At 35.4% G+C, this 18,689-nt stretch overlaps 1 protein-coding gene across 1 annotated transcript in view; it reads left to right on the top strand.

Moving 5' to 3' along the window:
• LOC128995512 (transmembrane channel-like protein) overlaps nt 1-18,689 on the top strand; it is a 30,221-nt gene continuing 11,532 nt past the window's right edge. Inside the window, exons 1-10 of the mRNA XM_054420529.1 lie at nt 1-192; nt 9,336-9,444; nt 9,959-10,148; nt 10,842-10,971; nt 11,587-11,691; nt 12,719-12,907; nt 13,666-13,922; nt 14,372-14,566; nt 15,256-15,358; nt 16,209-16,360. Of these exons, the coding sequence (XP_054276504.1) occupies nt 1-192; nt 9,336-9,444; nt 9,959-10,148; nt 10,842-10,971; nt 11,587-11,691; nt 12,719-12,907; nt 13,666-13,922; nt 14,372-14,566; nt 15,256-15,358; nt 16,209-16,360 (1,622 nt within the window). The remainder of the gene's footprint in view (nt 193-9,335; nt 9,445-9,958; nt 10,149-10,841; nt 10,972-11,586; nt 11,692-12,718; nt 12,908-13,665; nt 13,923-14,371; nt 14,567-15,255; nt 15,359-16,208; nt 16,361-18,689) is intronic.

Below are 18,689 nucleotides of genomic sequence, written 5' to 3'. Positions count from 1 at the left end.
ATGAGTGATGACATTGAAATGGTCCTGAAACAGGCCCAACAAGAGTCCCAACCTAGTTCTTCCCGAAGTCGGGAACGAAGCCGCACCCGAAGAGAAAATACCATCGGTATTCTTCGTCTGGACACAACAGATCCTCGGCGATCTTCGGGCGGCTCCGTGGAACTTCGGACACCTTCGCAGCTAAGTACTCAGGTGAGTTCTGCTGTTGATATAAAATAGATAAAAAATATATAAATCAATGTGCAATAAATGTTGCCCTTAACTTATATGGTTATAATCAATACAAGTAACTTAACAATACAATGGTGTGAGATGATCTGTGTAGCTTTTTTACTGACTCTGTTTCAGCAGTCAGGATAGTTTATTAAAATCCCAATGATCAGGAACAGCTGGGTTCAGTTTCCACCAAAAAGCTACTGACTTTCTCATGATCGAACTGACGACCTTTTGATTGTTAGGCGAGCACCTCATTAACACCACTCAGCTACCCAGCCAATGTCTCCATTGCCTGTATGTGAAACGTAAAGAAAGTTGAGGGGTAATCCCGTATAGTACAAGAACCGTAGCTAGGTAGTTCAGAGGTTATAGTGCTCGCCTGGTAATCAAAAGGTTGTCGGTTCGATCCTGATAAAAGTGAGTAGCTTTGGTTCGAAACTGGGCCCAGCTGTCCTTGATCTTTGGGCTTTAAATGCTCCTGACTAATGAAACAGCTGATTTTAGTCAGTAAAAAGCTACACAGATCATCTCACACCATTCTACACACATCCTTCACTCATATTTGGGTTTTAAAAATACGCACATGTGGTGTCTCCATCTCAAACGAATATGAATATGGATATGAATACTGATGAATTTTAAGTCACGATGTTGATTTTGGTAAATTACAAAACTAAACTAACTTTTAAACATTTTTGGATGAAAATAAAACTAAAAGCAAATCGTCAAGCAGTCAAAACACTCTACATTTAGAAAAACAAACTGTATTGAGCAAGTTGAAAAAAAAAACAGTGACCTATTTTAGTAAGAAAAGAAGAGGTGCGTAGAGAAGACCTACTTTGTTTGAGTGGACAACATTTAAACGGCAATAACAATTAAGCTACACAAAGTAGGTACAAAGTTGCGTGTTTACTTATCCCCCCCCCTTCTTTGACGCAGCACGCAATACAAAGGCGTGTGGGAGAGTATATGTAGAGGGGGGGGGATAGTATGTTGGTTAACATGATAAAAACATACCACTTAGAATATGGTTTAGTCCATTTATACGCCTTGGGTTTAGTCAATGATACTATACACAATTTGTGTTGACTTTTTGCCTTTTTCCACATCCTTTTTGTGGTTTTGGAATGATATTTATGATCGTGAGTTTTTAATATTATCGAGTTTTTTTTAGCCTAATCAAAGCTACAGTAAGTTTTGTATATATTTGAACACAACTACGACAAGAACTTAAAAACTGTACGCATTAACAAACATTTAGAAAGCAATATCGCAATTAGTACGGTGCAATTAGTAAAAAAAAACTGCTGGTGAAAGGTTACACTATTTTGGGGGGGAAGGGGGGTTAAAGTTGAAATTTTTTTGTTACTATTAAATATTTTGAAAACCAAGTGGTCTATCACAAATTATGTTATTCCAAAAATGATCAATAAAAATTTAAACAAAGAAAGGTCCTCTTCGTAATCTTGTTGAAACGAATGGTTAAATAGTTACAAAAGCTTAAAAGTGGATATTCTTGACAAAAATAAATAAAATAAAAACACATCTTATAACAAAGTCACTGGACATAAAGTTAATTTCAAATAATTTATTCTTTTATGTACTATCTTCTCAGGACAAGGACGAAAATCTGTAAGCATTATTTGATGTGCACCTCAAAATAAAATTCATTTGTTAGTAAAATACAATGCCGTAAATCCAAACTCAAACCGGTGGAGTCAAAAGAGGCAACCGTTGAAATATATCTTGAATTAGCAATTTTGAATGTTTCAACCACCCCCATTTTTGACTGAAATATCCGTTTGAGTTCGGGTGTGTGCTATTGTATCCTGCTAATATAGACCTTTATTTGATATGCATATGAAGCAATGCTTACATTCATTATTTTCCACTGGCTTCTAGCGGGCGCTCCAAAATTGCAAATTTAAGAAATCTTTCAACTGCGTGCAGACGTCCATCTGCAAACAGACTGACGCCTAGGGTGAGTTGGCCTTAAAAAGGGCTATGACATACCAAATTTAAATTAACATCGTTCGAGCCGTTTTTTGAGAATCCATTTCCGTCATTTTATGGGGTTTAATAAGTAAATACCTATAAAAAAAAATCTGCATATACCATAAATTAGTACTCTCATACAAAATTCCTCAAAACCTGACCATATAGGTGTACCGTGAGTCGGGTTGTAGCTTTATACATATCCACACACACAGATATCACAGATATCAATTTTTTCTGTTCAGGAAGAGTTATTAACCCAAAACAAACTCAAAAAAGATTAATATACTTTCCCCATATACCATGAATAGGGGAAAAACTAAAACAAACCGTCTTAAACAAACAATCCCTCAAAACAACCCTCTACGAAGCCCTGTTAGTTGTGAAACTAACATCACTCCCACAATGCAATGATGAATATACTTTCCCCATATACCATGAATAGGGGAAAAACCCAAACAAACCTACTAGTCCCTATAAATTGCGAACTACCATCCCACAATGCACTATCGCACGCAGCGTCATCCATTGTGGCAAAGTTCACCTTCGTGGAACTACCCCGTCCCGTCCAAGGTCGCCGTCTTATCAGGTAATGCCACATGTCTACACGTCCACAACAAGGGGCTGCTCTAAATCAGGGGTAATGACAACACGGGGGGGGGGGGGGGGGTGAAAAATGTGATTTGCTGGGTGTGGTCGGATCGTGTAGTGCATGCAAGCAACAGGCTGAGTCCGAGACAGTGATTCAGTGATTGCCCTACGTTCGGACGATAAGGTTCGTCCGATAACTTGTCGTGCGTTGCGTATTTAAGTGGGATTTTATTGTTTTGAGTTTGTCGGAAGATTGTTGTTGTTGTGGGGTAGAATCGTCGTTATGGATCAGCCGAAGAAACGTTTAAGGTTAGTTCCGTCTGTGTACCGTTTTGTTGTTTACAATTTGATATTTTTGCTATTTAATTTAAAGAACTATTTAAAAACAAAAGTATATTGGGTTCAGGGGGGACACTAAATGGATATTGAACCACCACCACTGAAACTCGAAAAATTTGGACGAAAACAGTAATTTTTCCATATACTATTTATGGGGGGGAGAAAGTAAATATCCAAACTATTACACTTACATTTTGTTTTGCTCTGCTAAATGACTATCTTTCACGAGGACATATATTTAAATGAAGACAGAATCATTCCTGATCCATACGTCTTTATTTGTGTTATGTACTTTGTACATATTTCTTGTTGAACACTTAAGTTTTAAAATTTATAAAAGATGAACCCTCTTTTTTGGTATCAATTGAGAAAGAAAGATATGATTTGAATGTATACAGACTCGTATGTGTAAATATTACCAACTGATAGTATTTTTTGACAACGTAATAATGTACTGTAATATGAGTCAATTTAGTTAAAAATTTAAAAATATACTCAAGTCTGGTTTGCAACAGGGGAAGAATAGTTAGAATAATGTGGGTATCTAAATCTACCGTTTGTTTTATAAACATTTATAATTGTTTTGTTGAATCCGAGCAAAGTTCGGTCTTTAACTTTGGGCTATAATACACACTTAGGTGGTGTCCCGATAATTGATAATATGCCTATAATAATGATAATAATAATATAAAATAACCGACAGTTAAAATTGCATCGAGATACAGGTAGACCTATTTATCTGCATTTTGTTCTTATAATACGTATCATTTGACCAATACTGCTGTAGAGACTTTAACATCACTATCAACACGCAGTTCTTCTTCTTCTTAACTATGTTTCCACTAATGTCTATAAATGTCCACTTGACGTTGTGACTGTGCTTGTTATTTCTTTACTGATTCTATTAATATCTATTGACACGATGAAAAGTTAATTCTGCTTGCTATATTAATATTTATTGAACACGGCTTGACTGTCGAGTAGTATTTATTGAAGCATATAATCAACACACTAATTTTTATTAATAACTAACAACAAAACCCGGCATTGCCCGGGTCAATACCCGGGCAATAAATTATACTAATAAATTATTTACTAATAAAAATTAGTGTGTTGATTATATGCTTCAATAAATACTACTCGACAGTCAAGCCGTGTTCAATAAATATTAATATAGCAAGCAGATTCACCATAGTGACAATGAAATGCCGTTTTTGATTGAGTAATTCAGTATCTTAAACTTAACTGATTCAAACAATCAATATCTCAAAAAAGCCTTTATTTCAAGGAGCATTTTAAGACCAAGACATATAAAATAACTAAAATAAAAATGGAGTTACGTAACGTATCATTGATTGCAGATAAGCCCTAAAATAATTATAATTATTGTTGATTCGTGATTCAGCAGCGTGCTTCAGGTACGTCCGATCTTAATAGTCAATAGCTCAAATGAAAGAGGTATTTCACAGAAGGTTCTTAGACCAAAACACATAGGATAATGTTTTTTATCTGAAGTAAGAATTCGAAAAAAATGTACAAGGAGAAAGTTGCTTTTGTGCATAGCTCGAATATACGTAGGATAAAATGAATGTTGATGCTTGATGTCAAAAATCTGTTCGTGCTTAGACCTACCTTTAATTTAAGACAAAAATTCTGAAAATCGGTCGGGTAGAAGAGCCAAACCGACTCGGACAAGAAAAACCCAACATTTTTAAATATATACCTAGATCAATAAACTTGATCTATTTATATTTTTATCAGTAGTGTAATTTAAATATTCATAAAACAGGGACTATAGTGCGTTCAAACAGCCGTGGCACCTGACGGATTAGGAGACCTCATGGAAACCCTTGGGGCCTCCTAATCCCTCAGGTGCCACGGCTGTTTGAACGTACTATATGCATATTTGAGTTGTGACTTTTGGCACAGAAAACGTGTGCTTTTGGATACTATATTTTTAAAGATGGCAAGAAAACATAATTACAGCCTATACACATATCCGTAGAAATTCTTAAATTAAGCATATCAGTAAATTTGGACAAATAAAATATTTACTTAATGATTGTCAACCTCGGAAATGTTTAATGTAAACCACAGTTTAAAAGCAGGTTAGGTTGGTAAAACAGGTGTCAGTTGCACAGGAGAACAAACTTTTCCTGATAAAATAAAAGGATGGATCTTTTGACTTGTCACCAAAACATCCAAAGTTTTACAAACTTGTCTTGAAAACATGTAACTTTAGTAACGGACTGACTTTGCACTTTTACTGTGCTATTTTAAAATTGCAGACTTTTTATTTAGGAAAACCCGGTGATGATGATAAATAAATAAGGATAGGACGGGATTTTTGAGTTTGGACAGTATAAGTTTGTGCATCGAATGTGAAGTTACACCCTGCACCACTCATTAACAACAAAATTGGTCTTAACAGCTGATAAATTGAAGTTCGATCTGTAGAACGTTTTCCCCTCTAGATTGAAAAATTGACAAGATATTTTGATAAAACTTGCATTGATAGATAGAATGTTAAATTTCAAAGAGATTTCATTACTATTTTGTGCAATCATGGTTTGGTTGTGACTGATAAGTTTAAAAATAAAATATTTTCGAAAAAATCTTGATTAAAAATTATTTTTTGTTTTTGAGAGCTCTTCATGTGGTAACCATTCAAGCTTTTGGCTTGCAACTTTACCAAAAGTTGTAGAATTTAACGGAGAACAAGGACATTAGAATTTATGTATATCTTTTACTGGGATATTTTTTGTCAAAATCTAAAATATTTGTAAATATCAAAAATTAATTAAATTAAACTAAATAATCAAAGTTGTATATTTTTTAACACATCCTAATAAAAGTTGGTATATGGGTTCTCCTAGTTGAATATGTTTTTAGAGAAAATATCAATAGACCACAACGAGAAGAAGCCGTATACCAAGTTCCATCAGTATACGTTCACAAATAAGTGAGATGTACAAATTTTCTATTCCGAATAAAATTAGACAACGTACTGTCTTTAGCACTTTCAATATCTCGGTAACCAATTGGCGTAGAGAAATTATCAAAATACCAATTTGTGAGTTTTTTTAAGCTGTATCCAATGGTAAAAACTAAAGTTTAAATCTTTCAAACTTTAAATTTTAATTAATTAATGTCATTTAATATTAGTTAATGTCAAACTTTAATGTTCAATTACTCGAAACCCCCATTTTTGGGGCACAAAATCCCCCCAAAAAACCCCTTTGGATTAAGTGATCTGGCTGGTTTTCAAACTTTAAGTCTGATATGCTACATTAATGGTTTGTACTAAATTTCATCAGAATCAGGAATTAGACCATTTTTACGTGAGTAATAGCTTTGACTATTAATATGGTAATAGCTAATTTCCTGTAGGAGAAATTTGCTATATGCCGTTAGAACATTCTACGATGATTGTGAAATTCCCGCACACACAATATTTGAGGAACTCTTCATTTTTGTTCATTAGACGAAAGTAAAGCCATCCATGAAAAAAAAAATCCGGACTTTAATTTTTCAAAATCTATATTTCCTGGACTATAAAGCAAAACAATAAAAATGCAAGCGCACAGCTGATTTCTAGCGTTGAACGTCGTTGGCTCCATGAGCTATATTTTTTAAGTTGAGCACTCAATGTTATTTAAATGGGTTTCATTACTTCACTGAGTGAGTTTTTGAAACTTTACTTCACTCGTGAAGTAAAGAAGTTGTAAACATCACGCTTGGGATAGGGAAGTTTAACATAGGGTTAGGTAAAGTAAGTAAACAATGCTGCAAAGTGAATCTTTTCAATTCTACGAACTAAACTGAAAAGGTTACTTCAAAAAAAGGTTTGTAGGTAAACGTATTTAATTGTATCTTTATGATATCAAGTTAAGTTTCTCAAAAGTTATCTTGTCAATAACAAAGTTAAGAGTACTACTGTTCCATAAAATATAACCGCATCCTATAGGCCTAAATCCTTTCTCTTGTTAAAAAAAGTAAGTAAACCTGATATGTAGAAAACTAAATAAGTATGCCTCCAATGCAACTCTTCGAGCTTGTAAAACACCAATGTAATTCACTATAAATTTTTTGTAGAATATACAATAAATCTATATGAATCTATGCAACAATGCATATCAGCTGATCGGCAATAAGTAAAAGCAGCGATACCAACTCAAGCTTCTTTTGTCCATTTGGGCTGCGTTTAAGAAAAATACCCTGTATGTTATTGTCCTAATTAATACTAAATGACATTATTATTAATATTACAGTACTGGATCAATACTAAAGGACAGTATTAATGGATTGATATTAAATGACAAGTTAGGTATGTATAAATAAACCTAGCTTCATCTATTTGAAACTATTTGTATTATCTATTTATGACATTTATGTCCAACGTTTGATTCCCATTTTCTTCCCCTATACATGGAGGAAGTGTTATTATTTGTAAAATTTCAGAGTTATAGATTTTTTACTTTCATTCTAGGAATCCCTGATGAGTTTGATTTGTACCTAGTTTATGAACTGATGTCTAACACAGTGTATACTCTTTAGTAAATAAAATAAACGATATCATCAATCTGACACATACTTTCTACCACTAGCTTATCAACAACCTTTACCATGTAAGGTAACCAACATCACAAAATGTGCATTAAACTTTTGAACGGCAATTTTTACAGAAATGGGGGGTTGCACTGTTTTGTTTGGAATTAACTGGACCATAACAGACGAATTTTAATCATAACCAGTTTTTTAATCCATTATTCCGCTTTTTTATGGGAAACTAACATAAGTAACAATAACTTTTGAAACGTAATTTTTACAGCAATGGAAGCTCCACAATTTTGTTCCCAATTTAAATGGGCTACAACGCACTAACTTTTTATCAAAATCGTTAGGGCCATTTTCGAGAAAATTAGATTTTTCCATTATTTTATGGTGTTTTATGGGAAAATCACTATTAAAATCGAAATTTCAAAATAATGAAAAAATGCCTAGATATATCATGGATTTTTACCTACACACAAAACTGTATCAAAATCGGGCTACATGTGTGGTCTGTAGCTCTGTACACATCCACACATACAGACAGACATCACTTCGAAAACCACTTTTTTGGGGTTCAGGGGGACCCAAAACGGATATAACCACTCAAACTCGAAAATGTTGACGAAAACAATATGCCTACTTTCTTCATATACTAAGTAGGCTATTTGGGGAGAAAATAAAAATGCTAGGCACCCATAGATAAACATAAATAACATCACCAAATGAAAAAACAACACCGAACGAACCTAACCAAAATCAATTTCCCATAATTTGTAAACACCGCTGAGTCGCACCATCACACGCTACAAAGTAATCCAAGGTATCGTGATGTAACCGATTCCAACGATGTGTCAGCGTTCCATGAACCTAGTATGGCGAAGTAACATGCTACCCAGTATCTGTTACAACAAAGGACAATGTCGTCGGTCGACAAATAGCCGTCATTACAACAGATGAAAATGTGCGAGCATTTATGGCATGGGCGGGGCCTTCCTCAACCCTAGGCTTGTAAAGCATGCGCTGTATAGGTTCGTGAACCTACCTTGACAAAAAATTATGTGAAAACAAATTTTATTTCTCATCCAAAAACCTAGAATTTTCTTAATTTCATACAAATATGAAAAAGTAGGAGTATTTTTATGGAAATCCTTATTTGAACATTTGTTTTACTTTCTCCGTCTATATTTAGTAAATGGAGAAAGTATGATTTCCTCTGTCAACATTTTCGAGTTTGCGTTTTGGGTGGGAATATACGTTACCCCCTGAACCCAAAAAGTTTTTCGAAGTGATGTCTGTGTGTGTTTGGACGTGTACAGACTACAGAGCTACAAGACTACCGTACACATGTGGTCCGATTTTGATTTAATTTGGTATGTGGGTACCAAACCCATGGTATTTCAAGGTGTTTTTGAAATTGTTTAAAATTGTCATATTTAATGGTAATTTGTCCATAACATACCATAAAATAACTAATTTTCACAAAATGGCAATTTTGGAAATTTTCCCCATAAAAGATTACCCCATAAATTCGAAAACTTTGACAAAACAATACTTTCTCCATATACTATGTGGTATAGGTGGAGAAAGTAAAGCAACACTGTCTACTGTAGGCTACACTATAATTCTATTGTTGTCCCTAGGGATGTGTGGAGCCTTCTTCTCCTCACCTGTCTGTAGACAGGCTCTCTGTGACGTTTGCTGCAGAATCACCCTGTGTCGTCTCTATGGACAAAGTGCGCTTTGAGTCTGGTGGGTACAGTGTATAATAAACCTCTTCGTTACTGTTGTAAGTTTGTCATTCAAAAGTTCTACTGGCATTTGCACTAATAAAAAAAATATATTGCGATGATCATCAAATGTGACTAATATTGATGTTGTGCTGAACAAATTTTTAACTCTGAGTGTGGTACTCCAAATCTTGGCCATTTAACCATCACTCATAATAGATGAATTAGATGAATTGAAGAAGTTTATCTAATTTTGACGAAATTTGGCATGCAAACTAGCAAGATTGGGTTGTGAAAACGGTGTTAGAATTAGAGAATTAGGGGTGTTAGAAGGTTCTAAAAAATCTGCAGCTCTTAAAACATGAACATACGAAATGCCCAATTTTCACTAAAGCCATTGTGTAAAGCTTTATAAAACAAACAATTTTGTATATTGCAGTATTGGTCCAAAATTAAAAGTTACAGAGAAAATTGCCAAAAAATGTACACTGCAGGTGTGCTGTAGCGGGGGTATTCATTACTTCTATTTTCCACAGATGCTGAGGAGGATGAAGACTATTCGCAGAGTGTTAGTGCAATTTTCCAACGCAAGGCCTCAACAAGACACAGTCGCAAGCGACGTCGCTCGTCCAGCCCCAAGTTTGTGACGGATGTGGACGACGGACAAAATAGTGGAAAGGTCCGCAATAGAAGACGATCTTCTGTCTTCACAACAAGCTCTGGAGAGTAAGAAATTAAAAGTCTTTAAACATTTTGTTTAATTAAAGCAGAAAATTTAAGTAAATTATTTTGAGAATCAATACTTGAATAGTAAGGAATTTAATTGCACTTTTTTATTACATATGTCTCACAATTCCAGCTAAAATGGTAAAACAGAATGTCATTTTGATTTCCAAAATTATCTTTTTGTCTTTGTTTTAGTATTTTATAATTCCTTAACATTTTTTGGACGTGTAAAAAAGGTGATCTTTTTATTTTCTCTTTTTACTTTTAACAGTTTAAATAATGATCTCTGGACTAGATTAATGATAATGCTGTTCTGGTATTGGCCATTAATAAAATGTGCCGCAACCACTAGGTCTTGCCTAAAGCAGTGTGAAAAAAACAACCCACGGATAGAGCCTAGAGTCCTTGGACAAAAAAGTACATTTATAACAGCTGAGTGGTTAGTTTAAAAATCGGGTCATCGGATCCCATAGTAAAGTCAGTAGCTTTTTGATGTATCAAGAGTGGGCCAAACTTTGAACCTTTGGCTGTTAAGGGTTCCACCCGCCTGCTGTTTACCATATAAAATGGTCCTACAAAAAAGAAACTCCTGGAATTATTAAAGTGTTCATAGGTTAACCGGCCATTTTTGTCACTAAATCGATTGTTTATCATTTCAAATAACCAGATATACTCTAACAGAGTTAACTGTAGTACCGCCATATCTGTGGAGGACGCGGTCCAGGAGCAGATCCTCCAGAACATCAAGCTGCACAAGGAAGTCCTCAGCAGTGTGAAGCAGCAGCCATGGAACATGAGGAGGAAACTGAGGCTCGTGAGACAGGTTGGTGCAAGTCTCAACTGGTAAGATGAAAATTCTGTTTGTTTAGGTACATGGTTGTTTGAACTTATGCTAAAGAAAATAAAAAGCTTTTACAATTTATTTCTATTATTTAAATCAGCTGTTTTGATTGTTTAACAATATAAATATGAACTGAAAATGCTTAAGCCAGTTTGCTGTGTATTAGCTTCTATAGTACGGCCGCTTAGAAAGCGACCTCCTCCAGCATTGGTTTAGCATTAGCGCGCAGGTCGTTTTCTAAGCGGCGGAACTATAGTGCTTGTTTACTGTACAATGAAAATGAAATAATAAACTTAAACCTCTAATGTTTACATTCTTACAATAGCTAGAACTTGTTTCTTTTCATTTTCATCTTAAATTAATGTTCATTAGGAAACATAATAACAATTTAACTGAGGACTGTTATTCTGTACCTGAATATTTTTGTGATGAAAAGTGGGGTTCATAACTTGTACCTAAATTAGTTTTCTGGCACTTGTTCCAGTTTTTCTGGTCCTCGGCTTTTCCTTGCAGGTGAAATTTGATGTTCCTGTGTTCAGCTTTGACTTACTCCCAACGGAAATTGCAACTTTTGGTAATTAAATATTTTGTTTGAAGGCCAAAGCATACATCAGGCGTCATGAGGGAGAGTTACAGGAGAGACTGGCGCAGAGTCGCAGCACCAGGGATATTCTGGCGCGGTTCAACATTGTCATTATCAGGGTAAGTGGTCATTTTAGATAAATACAATAACGTCTACTCCTCCTGTATCCAATTTTTATAAGGGGAAAACGTTGTTATCATGGAACCGACAGACTGCAAGTTGTATGGTTGTTGAAAATAATTAACTTGAACTTATATAAAGACTAAGGTTTTACTAAAAGGTTTTACTATTGACCGTGAGTTTCATATGTGGAAAAATAAAACAACCCCATACAATAGGAAGAAGGTATTTTTAAAACTGTTGATTAAATAATGTGTTAGACAAAGCAAATTGAAAGCATATTAGAGTCAGTTTGTATTTTCTTTACTTTTATAACTTAACTGCTTATCTTTCTCATTATTTCAATGTGCTGAATTTTACTGAGCTGTATTTTGGCTTACAATTGTTGTCAAACTGACAAAAACGTCAAAGGAGCTTGTCTACGTCATGGTGACGTGTAGGACTGATTTCTCTCGGAGCAGTCGCCTCTCTTGCCTGTCATGGGATACAGTCCCTGTTGAATTCAGCAGCTAGGAAAATACTTCTGATCCTAGTGTTGAGTTGAAAAATGCAGTTGTATTCAGCAACTAGAAAATCCTGCCTATTGCAGTTCTAGAAAAATCCCTTGGCTAGACCTAGGTTAGTGGTTGAGAGTAACTGTCACTGTCAGTGGTTCTTATGTAGTATTTCTGGCCAATGAACCACCTGCTCTTGGTCAGAAGCAAGGCAATCATTTTATTCCCTTACTCATCTTCACCTTAAATACATAAATACATACCTTCGCCATATTTTGGATCATTGGCGTTAAACTTTATCTAAATCCATGATGTAAAAGCTAAGTCTACATAAATATTGGAAAGGTACATTGCAAGTCGCATGAGTGGAAAGTGCGAGCGGAACTGGAATAGCATACATCCAGAATCAATAGAATGTTCTGAAGATTCAGTCATCAGATATGTGAGTCATAATGAAATTACTCATGGGAAACATTAGTTTTAAAACTTTATCCACCAAAAGCCTTAATTTGAAAAATTATTATGTTGGTAGCACTGGCAGCACACCAAGCGGGAGTTGGCAAACCTGTTGAACACCCTGATTCCCTGGGAGATCAGGATTAAAGAGATAGAATCACATTTTGGCTCAGTCGTTGCTTCTTACTTCACGTTCCTCCGATGGCTGTTCTGGGTGAATCTTGTCACCGCTGTGATCCTCATTGTATTTGTTGCAGTGCCCGAGGTAAAAAAAAAACTTCTCTCAACAATTTAGCAAATCACTTTGCGTAGGTGAAGGGTTTGCAATAGGAATTCCATTATTCATCTTTAGAATAGGGTTTAGCTTTAGTAACTACTGTTAAGCTAACATCTTTGACTATTGATACAACTAGACATTCCATCCCCATGCTAAAGTTGTCGCCAACTTGTTAATGAAAATAATTTTAGTTTATGTGAGCCACCGACAGATTGCACTGGTCTAAATTTCTAATTTCTATTGAATACACAAACTTTTTATTGAGTATAACTAATGTATTTCTTATTGTGAGCTATAGCAACTGCCCAGCTACTTGGTCAGCAACAAAAAGAAGGTAGAGAATAGAATTTTATACACCAGTGCATGCAGTCAATGCTTTTAGTATGGTAAGTAATCAAAGAGATAGGGAAGTGGTAAATCATAAATTAAATTAATATGATTCATAGCCCTTAATTCAAACTTCAAATTAATGGCCATTTTATTGCTATGCACTTTTTAATCACACTAAGAATACCTTTTTTGCTAATTTCGTTGTTATTTTGTCGCTCCTCCAATTTTTCCTAAGGAATCAAATGAGACTTGGTTTTTTTTTTACATGTAGGTATATTTATCATAAATGTTAAGTTTCAAGTTTGTATGTTCAACCTCTTTGTGGGACACCCTAAGCTGCTAAAATGAATCATGTACTATACAAAGAACAAAACCCAATCGATGAGTTGAAAGATATATTATTTCAATGTTTGCAGCTGGTAATGTCAAATCCTGAAAAATCAGGAATGCGCAAGAAAATGCTGGAGCAAGAAAAAGCTAATGCTACCAACCTTTTCACTCTCTGGGACTTTGATGGAGTCCTGAAGTACTCTCCTCTTTTCTACGGCTACTACTCACATCGGGATCCAGAGCCATATAGTTTAGCCAAGAAGATCAATTATTCAATGCCTCTTGCCTACTTTATAACAGAACTGGTTGTTTACATTTACAGCTTTGTAGCTATATTACGCAGGTAAGTCCTCAATTGCCTTTGATAATTCCTCTTTCCATAAAAAGCTTGATTTAGCATATATCTCCTTAATGTTTTGTTCATCTTGATTTGTTTTATATTCGTTCAATGTTTTACGTCCTTGTGCGTTTGTACATAACCATTATCAATGTTTATTTCATTACAAACACTTAAAACCAATCACACATATTTAATGCCACACAACACAGGGATTTCTATGTTAGGTTCTGTCAGATTGAATCATAGATTAGATCAATACAGTATAATATTTTCAATTCCAATCAAATTAGTGATAAAAGTCAAACTTGCAAAACTATTCGAAGAAGAAAAGTTATAAAGAAATTAATACACCTACCATAGAACTAGTCCCAAATCTATTCAAATAGTGAAGCATATTATTTGTATAACGCTGTGCCAATAGCTTTTCTACCAGTTACCTTCCATTTCTACAGAATGGCAGAGAACTCACGTCAGAGCAAGTTATCAGAGAAGGACGATGAGTGTGTTTTTACATGGAAGTTGTTCACGGGTTGGGACTACATGATTGGCAACTCCGAGACAGCTCACAACCGAACGGCTTCTATAATACTTGGCTTCAAAGAGGCACTGCTTGAGGAGGCCGAGAAGAAACGGGATGAAGGCCGAAAGTAAGTTGTGATCAATTGTCGGATCTGTAGAGACTTGAAGTTGTTATTGATTGGCGGGTCAAATTGCATGGTAAATTAACTGATCAAATAATAGAGAGATTGTAGAGACTATGTATGGACAAAAACTGCTAAAGTGTGTCCAACCAGAACCACAACCCCATTCTCTTCCATTTTAATCCTCCCCTCCATTTCATAGTCAATGTTTTACTGATGTTAAGAATTTCAAAAGCATATTTAGTAATGTTTGATCACATTTATTAATAATATTTTTGAAGAACATTGTCAAAACTTACCCAAAGAAAATATAGCCAAAACTCTTAGAGTAGAATATGAGAGTACAGGGCCGCTTTAAGGGTCAGTGGAGCCCTGGGCAAACCCAAAAGCAGCGCCCCTTTTTTTTCCTAGTGTGGGTGGGCGGTGGTTGAGGGGCACCCGGTGGGCGCCCCCAAACCTCCAGCGCCCCTGGGCATATGCCCAGTCTGCCCGTTTATAAAAGTGGGCCTGTGAGAGTAGTCCGTTTCATTGTATTTTGTGTTTTCTCAACTTGGACCCTGAAGAGTATAACTGTAGGAAAACTAAACAAAATGGGACGATAAAATAGAAAAACGTTTATAAAAAAAAGTAGCTTAGGTTTTATATAAAACTTGACTTTAATTTAAGAAAATAATAATTTGGTTATCAACTTGCAGCTGGAAAGTGACGAGTTTGCGAGTGTTTGCGCACATGAATGTTTGTTGGTTGCTGGGTTCATCGGTCTACGCTGTGATCCTAGTGGTCCAAAGATCCACAGAGGTACTTTTATCAATTTTTTTCAACAATAATAATCATATATGCTCAGATAAATCATGAACAAAAAAATAACTGGATACAACCACAAATTTTCCCAAAATTGTTGAGTAATCTAGGTTGTAGGGTCAAGAATAGATTACATCTATTCAGCAAATAAGATTATTTGGCAATTCAAGAAAAAAAAAAACATTAAAAAGTTTAATCTTTTCCGTATGCTAATCTTGAATTGCAAGCAAATTTAGGGATAACCCTAAAACTGACCACAAAAAGACAACCAGAAGATGTTCATTTGCAAGCTGACTGTACTTGGCAATAAAAGAAGAATTTGTTGTTTGATAAGATAAAAATAAGTACATCCCATGACTAGTGTTTTTTTTTTTGTTTTTTTTTTTTTTTTGTTTTAGTGAATATATAGCTTACTATTTATTTCTCAAACACATTAAGTTCTATTTTTTTTTTTTTGCCATTTTAGCGATACAGAGCGCTATTAAAGCTGGGCTTTCCTAAAAGCGGAGCCCAGAGATCACTCTTCTCTTGTCTTAGTTAATTTAATGGTGCTGTTTTACACGCAATTGTACCGCCACAAAACACTTTTCCACACTCTACTCTCCGCACTTTGCATCCAAACCCAGGAAAACCCTGTGTGAGAGTGATTCTGAAGATTACAGTAACAGATTAAATGCAAAAGATTACATCAAAACATTACACTTTTGCGTAACCTATAACTTTCGAGAACATGTAAGACTCAAACAAGGTTCACCAGAGTACTGTACTGGTGGATTGAACGAACATGTGTTTTGGAAACACAACTGTACAAATGTTTTCAAAAGTCAGCTGATGAACTTTGTTTCAGTTGGAGCTGGAGCATAATCACGGTTGGTGGCGCAAGAATGAAATCACAATTGTAGTGTCCCTCATCACCTCGCTCTTTCCAGTGTTCTTTGAAGTATTCGGTATTATTGAGCAATACCACCCAAGAAAGAAACTGAGAATGCAATTAGCAAGGTGAACTTTTAGTTAAGAAAACATGACCAAACTAGAAAACCGTTTCATTTCATTGCTTTAATCATGAAATAGGTTATTTCCTAATATTATGGATACAAAAATCCAAATTTTTACTTTCTGACATAGATAGTAAATGAGGTTTTGTTTTGTCAAAATTTTCTAGTTTGAGTTTCAGTGGAAATATCCTTTTTGGATCTCCCTTGAATAAAAAAGGTGGTTGTTGATGTGACGACTCTGTGTATGTGGATGTGGACAGAGCTACAGACTAGACATGGTCATATATTCATGAAATTTGTTTTAGTGATAGTTGTACTATTTTACTAAGAATTAAGTGAATGGACTGTTTTATGTCATAACTCAAACTCAACTGACTTTATTTACCTTTTTACAAACATAGAATAACAAATAAACATATGATAATAATTAATAGAAATTAACAGGTGTTATGAAATAAACTGTTCTCACAACATCCTCCCTTTTAAGTTTGAAAGTTCTTCAACCAGCTTGGTTTGTGTATAATTCTCTTTGGACGGTTGTATGGTTCTGTTTGATGTGTATTCGCTGACAAACTTTGTTCACTGTTTTCCTCTCTTAAATAAGGGGCAAGTTTGAGGTGGAATCGATTTCTTCTCACATTCCTCTTATCAGTTTCAACAATATATGAACGAGGGCTGTCCAGGATTTTCACAATTTTGCCATGTCTTCTAAGGTCCACAATCCAAACTGGGTCTCCTATATGAAAAGGATTGAGAGTTTGCACTTTGTGCCTTCTATCATAGTTGTGTTTGTACTTCTCACGATATGTTTCTTCTCTCCCTTTAAGATCCTTTAGATCTGGTTCTCCACTAAGCAAATGTCCTGTCTGAGGCAATGTGCTCCGTAATCGCCTGTTCATAAGGAGCTGAGAGGGACTGAACCCATTCCAGAGGGGTGTCGTTCGATAGGCTAGAAGCGCCAAATAAGGGTCTTCCACATTTTTCTTTAGAATCATTTTGGCAATTTTCACTGCCGCTTCAGCCTCTCCATTGCTTTGGGAAAATTTTGGGCTACTTGTTATATGCTTGAAGCCATAAACTTTGGAAAATGTCTTGAAATCTGAATGTTCAAGGACTTGAAATTGAGACCCACAGTCAGACCTAATTTCTTCTGGAATGCCGTGTCGACAAAAAAAGGCTTTGCATCTCATTATTACTTCTCGTGATGTTAATGACTCTAATTCAGCTATCTCAAAATATCTGGAGTAATAATCTGTCACAGTCAAAAACCAAACGCCTTCAAGTTTGAACAAATCCATCGCAAGTGTTTTCCATGGCCTGTCAGGGAATTGTGTGGGAAGCAATGGTTCATGACTGTTCCTTGAATGTTTAATACAAGTAGGGCATGATTTCACCATACTTTCAATGGCTGAAGAAATTCCTGGCCACCAGACTGACTCTTTTGCACGTAAACGACACTTGGTGATTCCAAAATGACCTTCATGTACTCTTTGAAGTGCCCAAGACTGCAGAGCTGGTGGAATTACAAGTCTTGAACCTCGTAGTATCATCTCATTATCAACACTTAGCTCATCCTTAACTGAATTATACGGTTTTAGGTCATCTCGTAATGATGTCTTAGAAGGCCAACCTTGGATAATTATTTTTTTCAGTTCACGTAAAGTCGGATCTTTATTTTGTTCCTCCAATACTTTAGCAACTATGCAGTCGTTTATATCGATGGATGACAAAACCATTTGAACAAACGCTTGAGTTTCTTCTTCTAACTCACGGTCATCAGTACCTGAAAATGGGAGAGGTGCTCTTGAAAGAGCATCAGGAACTAGAAGCTGCTTTCCAGGAATATAAGTAATTGAAAAATCATATCTCATGAGACGCAATCGAATTCTTTGAATTCTTGGAGACAATTCATCAAGATGTTTGGATTTCAAAATTTGAAGTAGTGGTTTGTAATCTGTTTGTATTGTTATTCTCTTGCCAATAATAAATTCTTGAAACTTTTCACATGCCCAAGCAACAGCTGTAGCCTCCCTCTCGATGTTTGCATAGTTTTTTTCAGAAGGAAGAAGGCTTCGGGATGCAAATGATACTGGTCGTATAGAACCATCATCTTGAACTTGAGAAAGAGTTGATCCTAGTCCTTGAAGCGAGGCATCACAGGAGATAATTGTTTCCCGATTTACATCGTAAATGGCTAGGCAAGGAGAGTTAGTCAAAATGAGTTTTATTTCATCAAATGCCTTCGCCTGCTCTGGACCCCATATCCATGGAACGTTAGCTTGAAGTAGTGAATTCATTGGGGCCAAAATCTTAGCTTTGTCAGGAATAAACTT

This window comes from Macrosteles quadrilineatus, unplaced genomic scaffold, assembly GCF_028750875.1.
Source record: "Macrosteles quadrilineatus isolate MER2022 unplaced genomic scaffold, UCM_ALF_1.0 Scaffold_5__1_contigs__length_97177068, whole genome shotgun sequence".
Taxonomy (NCBI): Eukaryota; Metazoa; Arthropoda; class Insecta; order Hemiptera; family Cicadellidae; genus Macrosteles; species Macrosteles quadrilineatus.
This window is presented reverse-complemented; position numbering and strand designations above follow the sequence as displayed.